Source organism: Clinocottus analis, unplaced genomic scaffold (genome assembly GCF_023055335.1).
Source record: "Clinocottus analis isolate CAN_PGR_092001 unplaced genomic scaffold, fCliAna1.0.p SCAF_4, whole genome shotgun sequence".
NCBI lineage: Eukaryota > Metazoa > Chordata > Actinopteri > Perciformes > Cottidae > Clinocottus > Clinocottus analis.
In genome coordinates this window covers 15,585-39,998 of record NW_027176153.1, presented here as the reverse complement: position 1 = coordinate 39,998, position 24,414 = coordinate 15,585, and the positions used below count along the sequence as shown (strand labels likewise).

The following is a 24,414-nucleotide window of genomic DNA, read 5'->3' as shown; positions in this document are numbered from 1 at the left end:
ACAAGGAACATATTTGATAGGCAGCCAATACCTCCACAAAAGGTCACCTGATGAGTTGTCGCGTCCTCATGTGGGGGCTTACCCTCTTTATTAAAGATAATCAAGTATTTTATCAAAAACAGAAATACTTGATGATGAATACTTAGTTATTCTGGTCTTGATATTTCCTCGTTCATGATTACTTGGATTACATTTGAGTACAGCATATTATTTCTTGTAGGTTTCACTCTGAAGGCCCTCGGGAGACCGGCCCTCGTGAAGGTGCCCTCAGGAGACTGGCCCTCATAAAGGTGCCGTCAGGAGACTGGCCCTCGTGAAGGTGCCCTCAGGAGACTGGCCCTCGTGAAGGTGCCCTCAGGAGACTGGCCCTCGTGAAGGTGCCCTCAGGAGACTGGCCCTCGTGAAGGTGCCCTCAGGAGACTGGCCCTCATAAAGGTGCCGTCAGGAGACCGGCCCTCGTGAAGGTGCCCTCAGGAGACTGGCCCTCGTGAAGGTGCCCTCAGGAGACTGGCCCTCGTGAAGGTGCCCTCAGGAGACTGGCCCTCATGAAGGTGCCCTCAGGAGACTGGCCCTCGTGAAGGTGCCCTCAGGAGACTGGCCCTCGTGAAGGTGCCCTCAGGAGACTGGCCCTCATGAAGGTGCCCTCAGGAGACTGGCCCTCATGAAGGTGCCCTCAGGAGACTGGCCCTCTCGAAGGTGCCGTCAGGAGACTGGCCCTTATGAAGGTGCCCTCAGGAGACTGGCCCTCGTGAAGGTGCCCTCAGGAGACCGGCCCTCGTGAAGGTGCCCTCAGGAGACTGGCTCTCATGAAGGTGCCCTCAGGAGACCAGCCCTCGTGAAGGTGCCCTCAGGAGACTGGCCCTCGTGAAGGTGCCCTCAGGAGACTGGCCCTCATGAAGGTGCCCTCAAGAGACCAGCCTTCGTGAAGGTTCCCTCAGGAGACCGGCCCTAATGAAGGTGCCCTCAGGAGACCGGCCCTCATGAAGGTGCCCTCAGGAGACCAGGTCTCGTGAAGGTGCCCTCAAGAGACCGGCCCTCGTGAAGGTGCCCTCAGGAGACTGGCCCTCATGAAGGTGCCCTCAGGAGACTGGCCCTCGTGAAGGTGCCCTCAGGAGACTGGCCCTCGTGAAGGTGCCCTCAGGAGACTGGCCCTCATGAAGGTGCCCTCAGGAGACCGGCCCTCATGAAGGTGCCCTCAGGAGACCGGCCCTCGTGAAGGTGCCCTCAGGAGACCGGCCCTCGTGAAGGTGCCCTCAGGAGACCGGCCCTCGTGAAGGTGCCCTCAGGAGACCGGCCCTCGTGAAGGTGCCCTCAGGAGACCGGCCCTCGTGAAGGTGCCCTCAGGAAGGTTTACCTCATGAAGGTGCCCTCAGGAAGGTTTCCCTCATGAAGATGCCCTCATGAAGGTTTCCCTCAGGAAGGTTTACCTCATGAAGGTGCCCTCAGGAGACTGGCCCTCATGAAGGTGCCGTCAGGAGACCGGCCCTCGTGAAGGTGCCCTCAGGAGACTGGCCCTCATGAAGGTGCCCTCAGGAGACCGGCCCTCGTGAAGGTGCCCTCAGGAGACTGGCCCTCGTGAAGGTGCCCTCAGGAGACTGGCCCTCATGAAGGTGCCCTCAGGAGACTGGCCCTCTCGAAGGTGCCGTCAGGAGACTGGCCCTCATGAAGGTGCCTTCAGGAGACTGGCCCTCGTGAAGGTGCCCTCAGGAGACCGGCTCTCATGAAGGTGCCCTCAGGAGAACGGCCCTCGTGAAGGTGCCCTCAGGAAGGTTTACCTCATGAAGGTGCCCTCAGGAAGGTTTCCCTCATGAAGATGCCCTCATGAAGGTTTCCCTCAGGAAGGTTTACCTCATGAAGGTGCCCTCAGGAAGGTTTCCCTCATGAAGATGCCCTCATGAAGGTTTCCCTCAGGAAGGTTTCCCTCATGAAGGTGCCCTCAGGAGACTGGCCCTCATGAAGGTGCCGTCAGGAGACCGGCCCTCGTGAAGGTGCCCTCAGGAGACTGGCCCTCATGAAGGTGCCCTCAGGAGACCGGCCCTCGTGAAGGTGCCCTCAGGAGACTGGCCCTCGTGAAGGTGCCCTCAGGAGACTGGCCCTCATGAAGGTGCCCTCAGGAGACTGGCCCTCATGAAGGTGCCCTCAGGAGACTGGCCCTCTCGAAGGTGCCGTCAGGAGACTGGCCCTCATGAAGGTGCCCTCAGGAGACTGGCCCTCGTGAAGGTGCCCTCAGGAGACCGGCCCTCGTGAAGGTGCCCTCAGGAGACTGGCTCTCATGAAGGTGCCCTCAGGAGACCAGCCCTCGTGAAGGTGCCCTCAGGAGACTGGCCCTCGTGAAGGTGCCCTCAGGAGACTGGCCCTCATGAAGGTGCCCTTAAGAGACCAGCCTTCGTGAAGGTTCCCTCAGGAGACCGGCCCTAATGAAGGTGCCCTCAGGAGACCGGCCCTCATGAAGGTGCCCTCAGGAGACCAGGTCTCGTGAAGGTGCCCTCAAGAGACCGGCCCTCGTGAAGGTGCCCTCAGGAGACTGACCCTCATGAAGATGCCCTCATGAAGGTTTCCCTCAGGAAGGTTTCCCTCATGAAGGTGCCCTCAGGAGATCGGCTCTCATGAAGGTGCCCTCAGGAGAACGGCCCTCGTGAAGGTGCCCTCAGGAAGGTTTACCTCATGAAGGTGCCCTCAGGAAGGTTTCCCTCATGAAGATGCCCTCATGAAGGTTTCCCTCAGGAAGGTTTCCCTCATGAAGGTGCCCTCAGGAGATCGGCTCTCATGAAGGTTTCCCTCATGAATCTTTCCCTCAGGAAGGTTTCCTCCAGGAAGGTTCCATTTTTATTGATGCACAAAAACCCCACAAAAATATGTACATGTTCAGATCCATTTTCCATCCACCCATCTTTGGGTGGTCTGAGATAAGATAAGCCCACACTCTGACAGCAGACGGGTCACCGGATCCCCAACGAGAGAAGGCAGCTGAAGAGGCGAGCGGAGCCAGACTATAAATACACCACGTCCTGCTCCTTTGAAACACAACACCATATCTGCAATACCCCAGTAGCTTCCGGAGCCAGTCGCTGTTGATTTAAGGTTGGAGAATTCCTGTGTGTGTGTGTGTGTGTGTGTGTGTGTGTGTGTGTGTGTGTGTGTGTGTGTGTGTGTGCGTGTATTTACATTATATGGATTTGTTGTGCATCGAATGAAGGAGGTAGATTAACAGACGGATCATCCCTCAGTCAACCTTTCACTCGCTCTCAGGCTATAAATACAGACTCCCATTAGTCCAGTGAGACACCCTCCCTCCTCCCTCTGTTCTGACGTAATGATGTTTCATTAGGGCTATATCATAAAAAGCCTGTTGTCACAGCAACGGCTCCCTTCATTTCCAAGGCAACCGGCCGCCATGTCGAGGTGGTGCATTCTCCCACCAACTGGAAAGGGAGGAGGGGAGGCGCAGGGAGGGGGGAGGGAAGGGAAGAGACGATGACGACCAATCGTGAGCAATGCAGCAGCCTCAGAGGAGGAAGAGGAGGAGGAAGAAGATGGGACAGTCTGACCCCTGTTGGTTACATCAGAGTGCTGCAGGACACATCCTGGAGAGAAAAAAGAAAGGAGGAGAAGGATTCAGGGCTGAAGGGAAGGAAACATGTTCGGATACACATCATCAACGACGAGAGCAGTCCATTCATATTTCAGGATGAACTCACGACGACGAAGTCCTTTCGGCCCGGCGTCTCCAGAACGTGAAGCACGGCGTCGTGCACGCTGACAAACAGCCGGCTCTTTGGAAGAGACTCTGAGAAGAAAGCTGCCGTCTCCAGCTGCTCCACCACGCACGCTGTGTACACACATATGTGTATATATATATATATATATATATATATATATATATATATATATATATATATATATATGTATATTTATATTTGAGGTCTTTAGAACAAGACACTGAATCATTGTATCGACAGCCTCAAAGCGCCTTGAGGCTGCGCAGGTGAGCCGCTCACCTTGGCAGCCGGCAAGATAAACGTCAAGATCAATCTCTCCAAAGTCCCTGAATATCTGTAAAACACACAAACATTCCACTTCATGCCTGTTTTGATTTCATTTAAATATCTGATGGTCGAATATCATAAAGGTGCAAACATTTTTCAAGGTCTTCACGGCGACTGTGTCCACGAAGCTGGTGGTGGAGACGTCCAGTATGACGCTGTGCGTGGCTGATTCGCGGGGCTTCCCCTCGCCTTCCCCGCTGTGCGGTGCCTCGTGCAACTCTAGGTCCGTTGCGGCCGCGTCGTGCCGGTAGGCCCAGTTCACATGTCCATTCATGGGGGTTTCCGTCTGGCTCGAGAGGACAGCGTCTCCTTCACGGTGTCCCTTCTGTCCGGCGGAGACTTTCCTCTCGACCGTCGTCTTCGAGAGTTTGCCGTCGGGCAGGTGGCTCGCTGCTTTACTCTGCTGAAAGAGTGAAATATAACACCAGGTGAGTCATTCGCTCGTATCAAAGCCAACAGTTGTGTGATTTGAGGCTTCTTGCGGTACAATACTTGTTTCTTTGCTTCGGTCTTAGCTTTCCTTTGTTCACGCTTCAGCTTTGTGTCCCGTTTCTTCTTCGCCGTCAGCAGCTTCCCGATTTCAATTCCACTCTAAAACATGAAAGCATCACATTAAAGAGAGAAGAGCGCGAGAGAGACAACTGGAAGAATTAAGGGCTGCCGTGGACAGCGGGCATGGGGATTACAATATTGTAATCAAAAGCATGTTCGGTGTGGATACGCACCTTTTCCTGCAGGGCCTCCAAGTACATCTCAGCATTGGTGTAGAAAATGGTCGACGAGGAACGGAAGATTTTAATTCCTGGGATCTCTTTCGCCTGCGGGGACACATCACGAAGAAGAGGAGATCAGATCCTGCCATGTTCTGCTTTCATTTGCACTTTGGACCTCCCCCAGGTATTGTTTCACTGAATAGATTGTTTCTTTCCACTTAATGAAAGTTGGACTCAATCGATCCACAGAGTGAAGGCTCAGTTCATGCAAACTACAGGAGAGAAAGCAGAGTTTCTCCTTTCACCCTTTGCTGTATGTTTTAATAAGGCAGATATGTTTGCTTTTGTTTGCCCCATTTCAGAGTTCTGTTGCAAACACAGTACAATGAAAGAAAGTTTATTTTGTTCATAGCGAGGCCTATAGAACTACAGGAATTATATCTTGTTGTAGTTTGAACAGGATGTTGGGCCCCAACTAGTCCCCCAAAAAAACAGCCAATGGGATTATTGCATTTGGATCCATCAACGATTGTCTTTTTGCCCCACTATGACAGTACGCACCCTGTGTACGCACCATGTGGACCCAGCAGATGGGTTGTTTCAAGATGAGATTCATGAGTTAGGCCCTACTGTTTTCATGGGGAGTGGAGGAGAGCTCCTCGTAGGGACATTAAAGAGGCTGCTCTGAGATTCGCAAACAGGAAGGAGTCATCAATGCCATGGCTGTTAAGTTATTTACCTAAGGACTTTCTAAACCCCTGATTCTTAGCATGCCAGCTAGCCTCCAGGCTCCTAGCTCCCAATCTGCAACCCAACTGACGAGCCTCCTGCCTGCCTGGCCCCTGACCATAAACTTAAGGTTACCGGCTCTTTACCCAGATTGTTCCAGACATCTCTCCTCTGGAACCCTTCCACCCGCCCTATAGGCCTTGTTTGACTGTTGCGACATCTTAAGGGGGGTATAGTTTGACTTCCTGTCCTTGTGGTGTGCCCTCCTTTGTTCTGCTATCACCTGTGTCGTATTACTCTGGGTAACCTGCTCTGTTCCCTCGCGTTTCTTCCACCAATCAACTGTCAGCCCTCGTGTCTTCCTGATTAGTTTCTTGTGTCTTTTGTCTACTGGCTATTGGTCCTGCCCCACCCTAACCCCAATGGGACCTTATTAACGGCGCGATTCACAAGGCAACTCACCCCGTGGTTCCGTCAGAGAGATTAACCCCCCCACCTCCCCTCCACCCTCGAACTTTCAGAAGTGCAGCTATAGGGTTAGACTGCTGGGGGACATCTTAGGATGCACTGATCTCGCCTCTTCTCTCTCCCCTTGTGGATGAATGAATGCCTCATCAATGCACATTAGTCACATTATTTCTTCCCGAGAGACTGTGTTTCCTCGCCTCGAGTTCCCATGGATCATGACTGTCTGGAGTCGGTCCTGCCTGCTGTTGGAGTCCCTTCCCTCTGGCAGGAGGCTGAGGTCCATCAGGACCAGGACCTCCAGCCACACTAACAGTTTCCACCCAGCAGCAGTCGGGCTCATCAACAGAACCAGGTCCACTGACTGACTCTGTCTGCCAGGACCTTCCCTTCTCTAAACTCACTCGCCACTTTACCTTCACCTGTCACTTTCATACAAATCTTGATTCTTGTTGTTCCTACTTCGTACTTACGGTTGAATGCACTTATTGTAAGTTGCTTTGGATAAAAGCGTCAGCTAAATGACATGTGATGTAAATCTATAACTTCATTCTGTGCACTTTACTTTACCTATTACTATTATTGTTTGTTTTTTACTGTTGCATCTTTACTTATTTACTTGTTTTTATCTACATTTTTATACTTTCTTTTGTATTATCTATAGACATATGTATTTATCTTTATTTTTTCTTTATTTTTATTTTATAGTTAAATGTTTATTGTTTAGTGTTGTTGTCAAATGTTGAGCACCTTCTGCCAGGACAAATTCCTCGTCTGTGCATACTTACTTGGCAATATATGATTCTGATACTGTCTCCTACCTCCTGTCTCCTACCTTCTGTCTCCTACCTCTTGTCTCCTACCTCCTGTCTCCTACCTCCTGTCTCCTACCTCCTGCCTCCTTCTGCTCACATGGATTGTGACTGTGGCTGGATCGTGGTCCATGCCTACCACTCATTATATGAATGTTTCTGTCATCTTCATGTAATGTGCTGTGACTCTGTTACGTTGATCATTCTGGTCACATGACATCTGTTGCTTCTGTCCATCCTGATAGAGGATCCTGTTGCTCTATGAAGGTTCTTCCTGTTTTCCCTGTGAAAGGGTTTTACTATCTTTATTTGGGGAGTTATTCCTGATCCGATGTCCTGGGACAGGATGTCATGAGTACAGATTGGTAAGCCCTTTTTGGCAAATTTTAACTTGTGATTTGGGGTTCTATAAAATAAACTGAATTGAATTGAATAGTCAACGGCGCAAGACAAATATATGTTTGGATCCCGTTTGAGTTGTGAGATGAATTACACACAAGATTTTTGAAAAATGGAGAGAGGTCTAATTTGTTTTAAAAGTTATTTCATGCTGTCAATGGTTGACCACGTTACCTGCTGTCCGGACACAAAGACAATTTAGATGTATATCAGAGAAGACATTGACAGCAGAAAACATCTGATCAGTCGTGTGAGTTTACATGTTTGCTGCGTCAGAATTTATTCAACAAAGATGTTTCCATAATACATTTATCTCAATAACAACTTTTTGGGAACAAAAGCAACAAAAAAAACCCACTTCAAGCAAGCAATTGAGGAAGTTATCACATTTCCCTTCAACATTTCTCAAGCAATATTTTAAAATGTGCATAAAAATATGTGACCAGGAACACGGCTAGTGACACTATTAGGCTAGACATCCTCTCTCTGGATAAATGAGACTCTTACCTCCTTGTAGGTTTCCGTGTCCAAATATAAGTCAGTGCCTGCAACGTGGCCCAAGATGGAGTAGCGGGGCCTGAAAAGTATTACAAACCTCTATTATCATTATTAATAATATTGCAGCTCCTGCTTTGATCAATGATTCATTATTACTGGTGTGTAGTTACAGTTGTGTCCTGAAGATGATGGTGAGCATGGAGAAGCCGATGGAGACAGCCAGACCGATGTCCAGGTTGAGCAGGATGGTGCTGACGAACGTGACCAGCCACACCAGCTAGAGGGCAGCGCCGAGACTTGGCGGTCAGCGAGGTCAAAGTACAACACAGTTTCACACAATCACTGCGTTACAAATCACAATGCGGTTGTTCTTTACTTTTAGTCCAAGACTGTTCATAAGAAGTGGGCGTCATCTCTGTGACTTCAAACGTTGTGTTGGAGCCAAAATAGGGTTTATTATTTGTGGGAAGCGCTGGGTGATTGTAGTTCCTTTATTTGAACACAGGGTGGCACATTCATTTCAAAAGGGCATAATAGGAAGTGCCAGGTGATGGGAATAGGTGTGTGTGGATGGGAAGCACAATAGTTTTTTACCGTGCTCATGTCAACTTGCTAGTGTTTATCACGGACTAAATGGATCAAAGATACCCATCGACCTGGACATTGGATTTGTTTGTCGCAGAACACGCGTCTAAACATGTTCTTCCATTCGCCCACCTCGTAGCTCTAATACTTTAAATTGGTTAAGGTTTGAGCCTCTACATGTTGGTTTGTGGATGTTTTGAATTCGTAAATTTCAGCCGTCACCATCTTGGTTTTGGGCCATCGCCAGAGGTGACAAGAGAAGGCGGAGCTAAGTACAACCGAAATCTGAATCCGACCAAAATGTTGCAATTAACTTTCATGAAACGAAAACACACTGTGAAAGGGTTAATTAACCCTGTAAGACATTTATATAGCCTTCTAGCCTTATATCCAACCTGAGGAGTCGCCCCCTGGTGACCAGGAGAGAAAATGCTGCTTTTAACTTTGAGCCTCTGGCTCTGATACATCGTCTATTGCAGAGGATTGTAGGTCAGAATAGCCAGGCTGGTAAACTGCAGCATGGGAACGGCCAAACCAAAGCAGGCTTTTGTCCAGCAGAAGGCTGTTCGTTCCCCATGAGAAGCCCAAGTTGACATTTTGGTCACGTAACTTGCGTACTTCAGTAACGTCACTTCTGTTGTTATTTTAACCTAAACAATTATTATTATTTATTTATTTTTCCTGAACCGAGTTATTTCCTGTGAAGACAGAAGTTTATTTTGAAAAATCTGTATGTAATTAATGAGCGTAAATTGACACGTGTTTCTGGACCTTCTTTTTTAGAAGTTAATATACAAATCGTTGTCTAGAGATACTAGAGATACGTTGACTCAAGACAGTTATGCAGAACTTTTAGCTTTAATATAGCTTAACGGGGAAATTAAACTAAAATGAATCCCTTGTACAGTTGTCTTGAACAAGAAAATTGCCTTTTTTGTAGCAATTTTTTATACCAAAGAGTAAAAAGTTATTTCTGCTCTAAAGCTGGGTATTAAAAAATTGAAGTCAATGGAGACTGACTTGCTTTGGTAGCCTCAAGTGGCCATTTGAGGAACTGCAGGGCACTTGCTTTATTTTCATCACCGGTTGAAACTGGTTAACGCTTGAATAATAACTAAACTATGCGGCCGTACAGTCGTACCAGATCAACCTTGTTAGTCTTCCACAGCAGAGGCACGTCCGTGAACTGCTTGAACATCCCCTTCAAATTCACGAACACTATTGTGGATAAGACAGCCTGAGGGACACAAACGCACAGATGATTTTGCATAGACACAGCCAATAGTGGTTAATAAAAAATGTCTGCAGAGAGAGATCATTACAGAGTAGAGTGTTACCTTGGGAAGATCTGAAAAGAGAGAACCTATTTTCAAAACCGTGACGAGTACGATGATGGACGAAATCAACCCCGCAACCTAACGAAACACACACACACACTTATTGTACAATGAATGGGCCTCATGCTGAACACGAGGATCAAGTGTAACCAGATTGTGTGTGTGTGTGTGTGTGTGTGTGTGTGTGTGTGTCTGTGTGTGTGTGTGTGTATATGTGTGTGTGTACCTGGGTCTTGCCCCCTGTGCTCTCCTGGACGAGGCTGCGAGACAGGGAGGACGTCACAGAGTAACACTGAAAGAAGCCGCCGACGGTGTTACTGAGACCCAAAGCAACGAGCTCCTGCCACAGCGAGACGGCAAGTTTCAGTTCACAGAAGAAAACACACATACACATGTTTGGCAGAAAACTGCACTGTAACAGTCATTAGTCATTTTCTCATGAAGGCTTCTGGGGAAGATTTTTCAAGTCAACCACATTTGCTCATATTTGAAAAAATTTGAAAAGTTCAACTACTTTTCCCTAATATTCCCACCTGACTGAAGCTCTGTCTACACCTTTTTACACTCGGCCATTTTGCTCTAAGTTTTGGCATCTCATCGACATGCAAACAAGGTTTTAAGATGCCAAAGAAATTATATTCGGAAAATCTCTTTAAACCCTTAAGGGTCTCAGGCCTTTTTCTAGATTTTACATCATTTCTTAAAGGCACCCGGTAAAGGCTCCAGCATATTAGATACATACCCATGTGTGATCTAACATTGCAGAACAGTCTCAGCTCTACATATAATGACGCCGCATTGTCCGACGGCACAAGTGTAAAGTGATAAAATGGGACTAAAGCTAAAAAAAGTAATATAGATTTTTTTCTTCATATCTCTTGTGAAAACATAACTTTACTCATGTGGATGAAGTGTTGTTGTGATGAATTGTTTTAGCAAAGGTCTTAGGTTCACAAAAGCAGTGAAATATATGACTAAAATGGTATATACATGAATATAAATTTCCAATAAACTAATAATTAGCTCTTGCTTTACTACTGTTTACGACATGTTAATGCCAACAAAGGAAAATAAGCTCACTAAGCATGCTCAGAATCTTGTATTATAATTATTAATGTAGAATCGTGTTGGCAGGGCCTTAGGGTGCTAACAAGACCCAACATATTGGGTCCGACCAAGAAGCCTTAAACATTCCTAATGATCAATCCCCATCACAATGTTCTTGGGAGTTAGGCAGAGCTAGTTAAAGGCTCTTCCTTTGCGTGTGTCTTTTTACTTGGGATCTTATTTTCCCTTAAAGTGACGACATGACTTGACGTTCTGGCAAAAGGAAAAACAGTGCCGTTCATTCTCAGGTCGTAATTTGGCACAAAGAATGACAAATCACAGGAGAATGAATAAGCTTCCACGTCTCATGAACTTCGGCCAGCTGCACAACAAGTTATCACAAGTACAACATTGTTGCTATCTTGTGCAGATAATTTGCACATGAAAGGTAGTGTAACTGAAGCGTTCCATGGGGGACGAGGGGGGAGGGAGTGTAGACGCAGTGTTGTTCCTCACCTGGTTGCTATCCACTTTGTAGCCATGTTTGAGGGCGAATGTTTTTCCCAGAGAGATGTTGATGGCGTAGCCCACTATGGCCACGGCAAAAGCGTCGCCGATCACCTGTGAGAACAACGTGGCATCTGGAGCCCGAGGAGCTTTGAGCCTGGAGCCGGAAAGGAGAAAGCGGAACGAGTCGGGTTTTTATCACTTCCGTCACAAACAGTTCCACAAACCGCTCGGGGGCATAGTGACGGAGAACGTTCTAATCTTTTAGGGATTGATTGTTAACTTCCACTGTTATTTAGAGGAGCGGTGTGCAGGATTAAAGCCCCGATCACACCTTCACAGTCCTGCTCCCAAAAAACGGCACCTGACAAAGCAAGTTTGGAGGAACAGCTGATTTGGAGCAACACACTTTGTAATGGGTGTCGTTTGGAACCTTGAGAAAGAAGACCTGGCCGATGCCATCTATTCTTGTTTTCACCCAGTGAACAGGAAGTGACCTTATACTGACTGAGGAGGAGTGATGTAGAGGCACCTTGTACATCTCTGGTGTCAACCTGTCAATCACCTTAAAGCCCCGCCCTAAAGCGTCCCCTGCATTATGGTCTGTTTGACTCTAACAGACCATAACGTACTAAATGAACATCGTGCTGTATAGAAGAAGACTAGAAACTAGAGATTGAGACATAAACTCATGTTTACAATGTTTACTGAGGGAATACATCAAGAGAGAAGTAGAGTCACTTATATAGACTTCTATACAACCAGAGGAGTCGCCCCCTGGTGGTCAGGAGAGAGAATGCAGCTTTAACACATGAAGCATAGACTTCTATACAACCAGAGGAGTCGCCCCCTGGTGGTCAGGAGAGAGAATGCAGCTTTAACACATGAAGCATAGACTTCTATACAACCAGAGGAGTCGCCCCCTGGTGGTCAGGAGAGAGAATGCAGCTTTAACACATGAAGCATAGACTTCTATACAACCAGAGGAGTCGCCCCCTGGTGGTCCAGAGAGAGAAAGCAGCTTTAAAGAGGGGGCGGCTGCAGCTCAGGGCGAACCGAAAAGTCGGCGGTTTTGCATGTCGAAGTGTTAAAGTTGCTCCTCATCTGGTTCCTTTTTGTATTTTTTGCAAATATAACATATAAATCACAAGAAAATATATTGATGTTTTACACCAAATTAAACACCAAAGCCTTTGCTACAAGAATCAGTCAGCCATTTAAAAAAACTCAAACAGAAAGAAAGATCATAAAAGTATAAAGAAAAATTTTAAAAAATCAGCCCAAAATCAACACGTTTCCAGAACCAGCAACCCTTATTTTGGTGCTCTCGGAAAATCTTGATGTCCAGAAGCAAGACAGTTCCACACAGATTCCAGACATGCCTTCAATATCCTTCCACCTCAAAAAACCAGAGAGATATGAGCCAAATAACATAGAAAAATGAATCGCTTTATTTGCAGTATTTGCTGTATACTCCTTAACTTTTTTTTTTTTTTTTTTTTTTTTTTTTTACAGTTTAATACTTGTTAATGTGTGTGCTTGTTTTATTTTAAAGGGAAATATTGGTTGTTTTATAAATTTAAAAAAAATTTAAAAAAAAATCTGATTTTTTTTTATTTTTTCTTCTACAAATGTGACTAAATGTTACAAATGTGAGCCCTCGCCTGACTTTTTTCTGTACTAAATCCTCTCTAACTTTGTTCTGCTTCACTTTATCAAAGTAAAACAATGCAAAAAATATGTTAAAACTTTGAGGTAGGATTTGGGAGAATTTAAAAGCTTACGAACGCATCATTTCTAGGTAAAAATCATGCTAAAAGTGCTTTTTTTTCGAGGCGGACCTGAAACTTTACAGTTCTTTCTGTGTGTCATCTTCATTTACTCTTAACCAGTAACACTTAGACTGATATTTACACATCCGAGCAAAACTTAACATTATACTTGTTTATCAACTCCAAGATTATTCAAATAGCTCGAGTGGTCGCAGAGACACAGACGTTTTAGTTTGTATGTCATTTTCAAGCAGAAACCTAAAAAGAGGCTCGGTGTTTAAAAGGTTACTTCAGATGCGTTAAATGCAGAGGATAATTTCCCCAAAGGGATTAATAAAGGATTATTTCATTCCTTTCATCGAGTGGCATCACAACAGGAAGTCAGTGGTAATGTAGCAGAGCCCGCCTCACGCTTCTGTTCAGTTGTTCTGCACCTTCACCACTGGAGGCCACCATATCCTCCCCACTGCTCCTTTAGCGTCCTTAACACATCTTTTCTTTTACTTTTTCAGTCCCATAGAAACATATTCAACCATAATATTTGACCAAAAACCACCAAAATCAGTTTATGAAATAATATTCTATAAAGTCTGTTGGCGAAGATGAGCTCGGAGTAGCTTCTTCATCGGATACAAAGCATGACAATAATCTGTTATTATTTTATGTCTTTGGGGGAAACTCTGTTCACTGGTGAACTTTTAAACTTTTACAGAAACAAAAGCGTTTTTGAAATTCAACTCGTACAAACACACAGTGACTCTTTTTTGCTGACTGTTTTTTTTGTGTTATCAAGTGCTCCACATCTCTCACACACACACACACACACACACACACACACACACACACACACACACACACACACACACACACACACAACAGTGACGGGCCGTCAGGGCCTGTAAGCCTTTTCTGCCTAAATAGAATCACAAAGTTATAACTTTGTGATTCTATTTTATAATATAATAGTTGGTCACAGATCCTCTCCATGAATTATAATATTCTCTCATATTCCTGCTCCTTCATGTGTTCATCTGCTCCTTCATGTGCTCATCTGTTCCTTCATGTGTTCATCTGCTCCTTCATCTGCTCCTTCATGTGTTCATCTGCTCCTTCATGTGTTCCTCTGTTCCTTCATCTGCTCCTTCATGTGTTCCTCTGTTCCTTCATCTGCTCCTTCATGTGTTCATCTGCTCCTTCATGTGTTCCTTTGTTCCTTCATCTGCTCCTTCATGTGTTCATCTGTTCCTTCATCTGCTCCTTCATGTGTTCCTCTGTTCCTTCATCTGCTCCTTCATGTGTTCATCTGCTCCTTCATGTGTTCCTCTGTTCCTTCATCTGCTCCTTCATGTGTTCATCTGCTCCTTCATGTGTTCATCTGCTCCTTCATGTGCTCCTCTGTTCCTTCATCTGCTCCTTCATGTGTTCATCTGTTCCTTCATGTGTTCATTGTTCCTTCATATGTTCATGTGTTTCTTCATGTGTTCATCTGCTCCTTCATGTGTTCATCTGCTCCTTCATGTGTTCATCTGCTCCTTCATGTCTCTTCATGGCTTCTTCCTGGTTGACATGTTTTATCCAATCACATGTCTTCTCCTGTCTTCCTCTGTGGACGAGCAGCCTGTTGGAGGACATGAAGAGCCTTCTGGAGACCGAGACGCGTGATTGGTCACAGGGCCATGTGACCAGTAACATGTGCTGTGATTGGTCACAGGGCCATGTGACCATGAGCATGCACTGTGATTGGTCAGTGTGCCAGAACGACTTCTGTCAACACAACAGAAAGCTCCTGAGCTGCCAGGATGAAGAAGAGTTCATGCTGAACCATAAGAGAAGTTTTGTTTAGTGTTTTCACACTCAATGGCTGAAGGAGGAGCAGAACTGGACTCGGTGGCCCGCAGATTAACTTCTTGGCTTTTCTTCTGGAGGATCCTGACTGGCGCCCATGAAGCGCTTCTGAACTTTCAACAAATAGAAGGATGGACTTTGTCTTTAAGAAGTGAACATCGGGTGAGTCAACTTTTTTTTGTGTTGCTGTTTTTTCCTCCACTCGGCTTTCCGCCAGCACCCACCATTGATGCCACTGCATCCACGGTGCAGCTAGCCTAGCCTAGCCTAGCTGCACCGTGGAGGCAGCGCTGGCTGCTCGACCCCACCAAGCTGTGCGGCTGTGTGGTGCTGTGAGTATTGCTGCGCTGCTGCTGCTCACTCGTCAAAGGGGTTGAGGAATATTTGACCTGAATTTTGTTCCATATGTCTCTGCAACTGCTGCTAAATTTAGAATCGGAAACAATCCACATACTAGCTACACGGGTCAAAGTTGAGAAAAAAAGTAGCCAAATTGTACAATAGTTAATAACATTGGTGCTCTTGTGTGTGCAGTGTAGCAGTTTTGTTGGATTGTTTTGTTATAACGGTAAGCTATTATGTTGCATGTTTGAACAGCGTCATAGGAAGCAGTGTTCTGACGTGTTTCTGGGGCTTTTATTGTGAAGGGAAAAACGTGAGGAGAGGAAACGTTCTAGTGAATGTGGAACGACAATAAAAATGTTTTCCGTCTTGTGAAAACTACGCTGCATTGTGTTGTTTTATTAATAAAATACATCAAGTACATAAAGTACATGGTCCGTTAACGACGCAGCATCTCGTCATGAGCGTATTTATGTAAACAATATCAGACGGCACTGAAGTCCCAGGTCCAAAATGCACGGCCCGCCACACACACATACACACACACACACACATACACACACAAACACACACACACACAGAGCTTAACACACACACACACACACACACACACACACACACACAGTGATTAACACACACACACACAGAGCTTAACACACACACACACACACCCAGTGATTAACACACACACACACACACAGAGCTTAACACACACACACACACACACACACACAGTGATTAACACACACACACACACAGTGATTAACACACACACACACACAGTGATTAACACACACACACACACACACACACAGAGCTTAACACACACACACACACACACACACACACACACACAGTGATTAACACACACACACACACAGCTCACCCACTGGGGATCTCTCCCACCACGTCCACGCTGTATTTGCTCGTCAGGCCGCAGAAGTGGGTGATGGCTGTGGCTGCTATGATCTGTTGGATGAGAGGGGAATCGTCACTGTGCAGCACGGCCCGCCGAGGGGCCGTGTGAAGATGATCTGGTGTCGCTGCGCTCAGGGAGGACTCACCACGATGATCTCTATGGGGATGGGAAGAGGCAGCTTCTTACTGTAGCAGCCATTGAGTTCTTTGACCAGGATGAGGACAGACAGAGCGACCAGGCTGACCAGCAGCTCCGGCACTTTAGTCTGCGGCAGCAGTCGGCAAAGATCCACCAGAGTCTGTGAGGAGACGAGTGGAGGAGAGAAGGACGGAGGAGACGAGAGGGGATGTTGGAAATCAGATGAATCTACTTTCAGTGTGGAAGGACACACAGTGGGAACACGTTACAAGAGAAACCTGTATTTAGTGCCGTTGCTCTCGACATTTTAGTTCTATGTACTTCAGTTCGACATGTTGTGTTTCAAACACAGCGACTGGTGTGTGACTCTGCTGGTGGAGATCCATTGGTTGATCTGCTGGTAGGTTGATGGTGGTCATTGTGGATGGATGCAGACTGCATTCCTATGAAAGTCAGGGCAACGTGTACTAATACACGTTCAATGATATCCTCTGAAAAGTTACTGTTCATTCAGTATATTAACATCTTTCATTAAACATAAAGTATTTCATCATCTTCATTAAACATAAGTATTTCATCATCTTCATTAAACAAAAGTATTTCATCATCTTCATTAAACATAACTAAGCATACTATTTCATATTTCATATTCCTTAGTAGGATATCATATGAACCGCTGTATGAGAATCTGTTGCATTTCTGTATTTCCATTAACTTTTATAATGTGTTTCTTTTGCACTTTGTCTTTAATGTTGTAATATTTAAGACACAGTGTCAACCTCTCATCAATATCCATCTGTGAATTATTACCTACTCACATAAATGAGGGCGAGAGGGCCGGTGAAGCGAGCCGGCGTGACTCCAAACAGGTACTTGAGCTGGGACACGCACACATGGCACGCTGACGCCGTGGTGTAGCCTCGAACCAGCGGCTCAGAGAGGTAGGTGACCACGAACCCGAACCTCACCACGCCCAGCAGGATCTGAGAAGGCCGAGGAAGGAGAGTCACGCCGCTTGTTCTTCATCTCCATGAAGTCATTAAACACAAACACACCTGAAAGATTCCCGCCAACACCGTGAGGGAGCACGCTATCTGCACTCTGAACGCGTCGCGCGCGTCCAGGTCCACGCCGCCGGTCCCGTTGGTGCCGTTCACGTGGAAGTTTGAGTCCGGCGCCAGCCTCTCAGTCACACTGCCGACCATGATGCTGATCACGGCAAACGTTCCTGAACGCACCCAGAGACAGCAGGAAGGTTACTTTCTTTCTTTCTTTTTGTGTCACACACACACACACACACAACGTGCACAACCCTTGTGGGTTCATAAGACACCAAGAGGACACACATTCTATTACCTTTCATTTCAAAATGACATATTATGTCTTCTCTCTGAAATCTGGCAAATAAAGTCATGATTACTGAAGAGGACTCCGGTCCCCCGGCTAATGCGAACGCTCCTGAGCGTAACTGTGCACATCTTTTGTTTCAGTTCTACTTCACATAGAGTTCTGCACTAGAACCAGCGGTTCTCTACGAGACAATGAGTTCCTAACTTTTGATTCCACCCTTTATCAACGACTCTATCTGTCTATCGATATCATCTGTATGCACGAGAACCAGTTTGGTGCGTAATCTCCTGAATATCACAGTCCTGGAACCCTAATCCTGTCCTGGAAAATAGATGAAAATCGTTTAATTTAAAGGAGGTTTTGCTGGTGTTTCATCACTGAATCGCTCCCAGACGCCCGCTATCGCTCACCGATGGAGATGTGTCGGGAGGTACCGAAGATGAAGTAGACCAGCACCGGGTACAGGGAGGTGTAGAGGCCGAACACCGGGCGCAAGGAGGCCAGCAGCGCGTAGGCCATGCCTACAAGAAGAAATCAAAAACAAAGACTTTCAAATGTAAGGTACTTTTTCAGTGAAGCGTTGAAGTTTTCCAGACAATTGGTTCGCAAAGGGATAGATTTTTATTCAGGGACGACTCCACGACATCACGTCACGACCAGAAAGGGTTCGTCTGATCTTTTGCTAAACCCAAACCAAGTTCTCTGCCTAAAGGAGATTAGAGCAACACTTGTTCCGTGTGGTGCTTCGGCTGTCAATCACAGGCTGTCGATCCTCCCAGAGGTCTTGAGACTATACAGGACCAGGACTAGACTGAGACTATAGAGGACCAGGACTACACTGAGACTATAGAGGAACAGGACTAGACTGAGACTATAGAGGACCAGGACTAGACTGAGACTATAGAGGACCAGGACTACACTGAGACTATAGAGGACCAGGACTAGACTGAGACTGTAGAGGACCAGGACTACACTGAGACTATAGAGGACCAGGACTAGACTGAGACTATAGAGGACCAGGACTAGACTGAGACTATAGAGGACCAGGACTAGACTGAGACTATAGAGGACCAGGACTAGACTGAGACTGTAGAGGACCAGGACTAGACTGAGACAATAGAGGACCAGGACTAGACTGAGACTATAGAGGACCAGGACTAGACTGAGACTGTAGAGGACCAGGACTAGACTGAGACTATAGAGGACCAGGACTAGACTGAGACTGTAGAGGACCAGGACTAGACTGAGACTATAGAGGACCAGGACTAGACTGAGACTATAGAGGACCAGGACTAGACTGAGACTATAGAGGACCAGGACTAGACTGAGACAATAGAGGACCAGGACTAGACTGAGACTATAGAGGACCAGGACTAGACTGAGACTATAGAGGACCAGGACTAGACTGAGACTATAGAGGACCAGGACTAGACTGAGACTATAGAGGGCCAGGACTACACTGAGACTTTAGAGGACCAGGACTAGACTGAGACTATAGAGGACCAGGACTAGACTGAGACTATAGAGGACCAGGACTAGACTGAGACTATAGAGGACCAGGACTAGACTGAGACTATAGAGGGCCAGGACTAGACTGAGACTATAGAGGGCCAGGACTACACTGAGACTTTAGAGGGCCAGGACTAGACTGAGACTGTAGAGGACCAGGACTAGACTGAGACTATAGAGGACCAGGACTAGACTGAGACTATAGAGGACCAGGACTAGACTGAGACTATAGAGGACCAGGACTAGACTGAGACTATAGAGGACCAGGACTAGACTGAGACTATAGAGGGCCAGGACTACACTGAGACTTTAGAGGGCCAGGACTAGACTGAGACTATAGAGGGCCAGGACTAGACTGAGACTATAGAGGGCCAGGACTAGACTGAGACTATAGAGGACCAGGACTAGACTGAGACTATAGAGGGCCAGGACTACACTGAGACTATAGAGGACCAGGACTAGACTGAGACTGTAGAGGACCAGGACTACACTGAGACTATAGAGGACCAGGACTACACTGAGACTATAGAGGACCAGGACTAGACTGAGACTATAGAGGGCCAGGACTACACTGAGACTTTAGAGGGCCAGGACTAGACTGAGACTGTAGAGGACCAGGACTACACTGAGACTGTAGAGGACTAGGACTACACTAAGACTATAGAGGACCAGGACTACATTGAGACTATAGAGGACCAGGACCAGACTGAGACTATAGAGGACCAGGACTACACTGAGACAATAAAGGACCAGGACTAGACTGAGACTATAGAGGACCAGGACTAGACTGAGACTATAGAGGACCAGGACTAGACTGAGACGATAGAGGACCAGGACTACACTGAGACTATAGAGGACCAGGACTAGACTGAGACTATAGAGGACCAGGACTACACTGAGACTATAGAGGACCAGGACTAGACTGAGACTATAGAGGACCAGGACTAGACTGAGACTGTAGAGGACCAGGACTAGACTGACACTATAGAGGACCAGGACTAGACTGAGACAATATAGGACCAGGACCAGACTATAGTCTCAGTCTAGTCCTGGTCCTCTATAGACCTCCATCAGTAACCAGACCACCAGAGACAACATGGTCTGGTTCTAGAGAGTTCCTCTTAAAGATCCTCATCAGAGCCACCGGGTCGGATTCTGGTGAAACCAGATGACATCATGCAGGTTCACCAGAACTTCCTTCAGCTCAGACTCTAGTGAGACCTCCAGCAGAGACCAGTCCACTGTGGACTAGACCCAGATCCAGCAGAGACCAGAGCTCTTCCTCCCCTCATAGTCAGTATTTTCTGTGGCAGGAACGACGTGTCAAAATGTTCTTTACACGCATCGTGTCTTTTCAAAATAAACTTCCTCTCAGTAACTTTTTACTTTTTAAAACTCAGTGGATGGTTTATTTTTATTTTTTGGAGATAAATCAACTTTCCAGTGCGAACACTAAAATAACTTTTGTTTACGTCAAGTTATAAACATGCACTAATTGCCAAATCCAGAGGAATTTTCTCCGTCAGCTCGTGTGACGACGGGCTGTGAGACGGATTCTCTCTGTGCATCATCATGTGGAAGATCTGGCTCATTTCCTCCTGAACACTGAGTGACGATTAGAGGCGTGAACTAGGCCCCGCCTCCGCCGCTGTCTTTATGCACCACAGCTGTGAACAGGTGGTCGAACCCTCACCCGGGTGGTGGATGAACTCGTCGGTGCGCGAGTTACGAACCCTGAGGCAGATGCATGATGCCCACGCTGCAGCCAGAGATCAGGTCTCCGATGGCGTTCTCTCTGACGGAGTAGCGAGGCAGCCAGCTGAGAACGGGGATCCAGCTCAGCGCGGCGTGCTTCAGTCTGGGCACCGAACACCTGCAGCAGCCGTCCCAGAGGTTCAGTACAGTGCACGACGTTCACAGTGCTGAGCACACATTTTCACTGTTTAATGTTCTGCGCCCGAGGTGGGCTGTGCACGGGAAGACAATATTATGATGAGATTGTGTGTTCATTTCTTGAAAACATAACAAAAATCAGTTGTGGTGATGGATTTGAATGATGTGATGGAATGAGACTTGAGAATTGAAACACCTGCAACAGTTTTTATCAGCTGGCCTTGTGCTGCTGTTCTTCTGAGAACAGTTTAAAGCTGCACAACTGAGGTTGGTGGTCAACTAGTGGAAAGCAAACATTCAAAATACACATTCAGCTGTTTACTTATACCTATGAGTTCATGTGTTCACCTCTTCACCTGTAGAGGCTTCATCATGACGTCACTAAAGTTCTCTTTAAAGAGGTTTGTTCACAACGCATTCATGACCTCGTGTCTACAACTTTATTCATTAAAACATGGAGAGATGGATGTTTTTATGGCTGATGCAGTATTTTATGATCGAGTGATACCAAAGATCTCCTTAAACCTTTGACTTTAACATTTCAACTGAATTAAACTAGAATGTTTGACTGAAGTCACAAACTTCTTCTCTTTTGCTCAAGTTGTTGTTTGTATCTGTCCCCTCATCATCCTCTCCACCTTTACCTCAGAGATGCTTTCATCCGCTCAGCCGCGGTTGGTTTGATGGTCCACGTCCCTTTTTGTGCCATCTCGTTCAGACCGACCTCATCCAGAACTCTCCTCTGCACAAAGTACTCCATGTCCACGCCGGCCAGACCAGAATCAGAAGACCTTCCCAAATCCGACGTCCTCCTTTTCGAGTGTGTTCCTGAACGCGAACGTCTGCCGTTGCACTTCAACTGCTTTCAACAAAAAGCCAAACGGTGTGCAGTGAAGCCTGTTGTGTACTGATTGACAGCAGTTTGATGGTGGGAGTGACTGTTCCTTTTTCTCAGAGGACACCCACCTGTGTGTGTGTGTGTGTGTGTGTGTGTGTGCGCGCATGTGTGTGTGTGTGTGTGTGTGCCACTCTTTAGTATGAAACAGTGGAGAGGCAAACACTCCAAACTGGAGAAAAACTTAGAAACATATTTGAGAGCGCAGTAAAAACACTGCTTCACACCAACAGTAAACAGCTCGTTTTGTGTGTTTCAGACTGAAACACGTTATCTTTATGGCTGCCCAACATTCCTCACCGAGGAGATAAAGTAACAATATTTTCCTTGTCAGCAAGAACGTTGCTTCTGGCATTACCCAACAGGCTTTATGCAATATGTCGATCCAAAATTACAGTATTTCTCTGCAAAGATTGTTCTCGTAGACCCAAATAACCAAGTAGACCATCTTGTTTTCTGTTAAAAAAACAAAAAACTACTTGAAATCTAGTGCAACCCTCATGATACTTTCACAACCCTTCTTTTCCTAAACAAAATGTGAAGTGTGAGAACTAAACAAAAACAATTAAAGTACCAAACCGAATAAAGTAGTCCCTCTTGAGTCACTTCTGGTTGCAAAAACACAAGATGTGGACGGATGGCGACGGCCTAAAATCAGGAGATCGCTGACTCAAGTCCTGAAAGCAAACCCTTCCATGTGCTCTAAAAACCAGGAAGAAAACCAAACTGCAGCCCTGAAAAGGACCAACAGGTGAGTTATTATTATTATTATTATTATTATTATTATTATTATTAGATAGTGTTAGTACAGTATTTGACTAACACACAAGATCTGAATCTAAAGAGATGAATTCAAACTAATTTTCATTCTCCATCTATAGGCGTTGTTTTTGAAAGAAGTAAAACACACAATCTGTACAAATGTGTCTCTATATTTAGAAAAAAGGCCTCATCACTCAGCGTCATGGCTTGTGAAAAAAGCAGGTCACCTGAGAGTAGATCATCCACTTGTTGAGCTGGTTAGCGTTGAGATAGATATGCACTTTATTATTCATTTATTTATGGGGCTTCTTTGTCCAGACAGCATCCCGTATTGTTGTTGACTTCTTCGTCCCGTGTGAGCTGATGGAGGTTTGAGAGCAGCAGGATGACTCCACTGAGTTGAGCTAATTAAAAATTAACGTGACCAACTGTCCTATGGGAGACATTTATTATTAGTTTTGTTTAATTTTTAACAAAAGTATATTTTCCTCCTTCACTTGTAATCTGTAAAACTAAAATACAAATGTCTTGCAGTTTGGAACACACACACTTCTTTGTGACATCACTCCCACCTTGCAGGGTTTTACGTTGTGATGGTGTTTTGATGGGCGAGGACTCGATGTGCATGTCAGCGGAGTTGTATTACATTTATTTTATGAAATATTCTCTCTAAAGGCACCATCAGTCTTTCTTTGTGATTTTGAATCCAACAGTCTACGTAAAACAGAAATGTCTCACAGTAGATTTCTCTTGTTCCTTAAATGACTAACAGCCTTACATGCGTGACAGGAAGGCTTCTTCACACATTAACCATGTTGCTGACCAAGCTGAAGGATAACTCCAGAGGGATTTTAAAGGTTAATAATTCAAACTGTGAACAGGCGTTTGAAGGTATCAGAGATCAATGTTCCTGCTCACCAGTCATCCACGTTGCTTTGGATCCTTTTAGTGTTGTTCAACTCTATCAAAGTGAATATAATCGGCAGTGTTTTGTCTGGTTTTTGTAAAGTTTGTCCTCGCTGTCTGCATTACAGCGTGTGATGTTAAAGTGTTAAAGAAGTGTTTTATTTTCACCCGACACGCACATATGTTACAGGATTAATAATAATAATAATAATAATAATAATAATAATAATAATGAGTCTTGTGTTAGTCCCACGGTGGGGAAATGTATTCTCCTCAGTATAAAGAGCGGTGGGCCGCTGGTGAAGTTCAGGGACAACATGCAGACTGCAGGGAGCGTGGGAATGAGCGCCACCTGCAGGTCTCAGGACCGCTCATCCCCATGAGCTACAGCAGGATGACCCAGTGTCTACTGCAGCCCTGCAGTGCCCCTCTGGTTAAGAGAATTACTGAGAAACAATATATTTGAGCACGAGATTTACACTTTCTGTAGAAATCAGTCGAAAATATTAATTGAATTCAGTTTATTTTGTATAGCCCAAAATCACAAATACGAGATTATCCTCTGAGTGTTTTACAGTCCGTACACATGACATCCTGGCCCAGGACCTCACATCGGATCAGGGACAACAACATTACTGGTTTGGGTATTTCTATGTGAGTCGTGTCATCACATATTTGTGTTATGTACAGTATGTTTTGTCAGAATAAAACCAACCCAAAACAAAAAGAGAAAGACAGGGAGGGCAAAGTGTGAACTATGCGTGAGGAAGATCCAACCGTCCCCACGGTTATGATTATTATCATTAGACAACAGCAACAAACACTCTGAAAGAAACCTAGAGATCTCAGTGCTGCACAGCAGATCATAAACCCGAACAAAGACAAACATTCAGAGACTAAAGAGATAAACTCACTGTCATCGTTATCACCATCTTTGTAATTGCC

General features: G+C 45.9%; 1 protein-coding gene across 1 annotated transcript; it reads right to left on the bottom strand.

The window, feature by feature from the left end:
* Positions 1 to 3,094: 3,094 nt before the first annotated feature.
* On the bottom strand, positions 3,095 to 21,753 carry LOC137800180 (solute carrier family 26 member 6-like). The gene is made up of 19 exons (XM_068597237.1): positions 21,551 to 21,753; positions 20,747 to 20,886; positions 17,915 to 18,025; positions 17,210 to 17,382; positions 16,973 to 17,137; positions 16,162 to 16,314; positions 15,984 to 16,066; positions 11,148 to 11,295; positions 9,811 to 9,924; positions 9,585 to 9,662; positions 9,389 to 9,484; positions 7,833 to 7,939; positions 7,672 to 7,741; positions 4,772 to 4,864; positions 4,539 to 4,637; positions 4,138 to 4,449; positions 3,999 to 4,053; positions 3,699 to 3,829; positions 3,095 to 3,584 (listed from the first exon to the last, which is right to left on the bottom strand). The coding sequence occupies exons 1-19, from the start codon at positions 21,664 to 21,666 to the stop codon at positions 3,558 to 3,560; spliced, it is 2,271 nt and encodes a 756-aa protein (XP_068453338.1). The 5' UTR covers positions 21,667 to 21,753; the 3' UTR covers positions 3,095 to 3,557.
* Positions 21,754 to 24,414: the final 2,661 nt, after the last annotated feature.

Coding starts and splice junctions, on each gene's coding strand:
- LOC137800180 (XM_068597237.1), bottom strand. CDS start 21,666: ATGGAGTACTTTGTGCAGAGGAGAGTTCTGGATGAGGTCGGTCTGAAC. Junction 7,940..9,388: donor AGACTAACAAGGTTGATCTG/GTACGACTGTAC, acceptor GCTGCCCTCTAG/CTGGTGTGGCTGGTCACGTT. Junction 4,054..4,137: donor CCGTGAAGACCTTGAAAAAT/GTTTGCACCTTT, acceptor TGTGTTTTACAG/ATATTCAGGGACTTTGGAGA.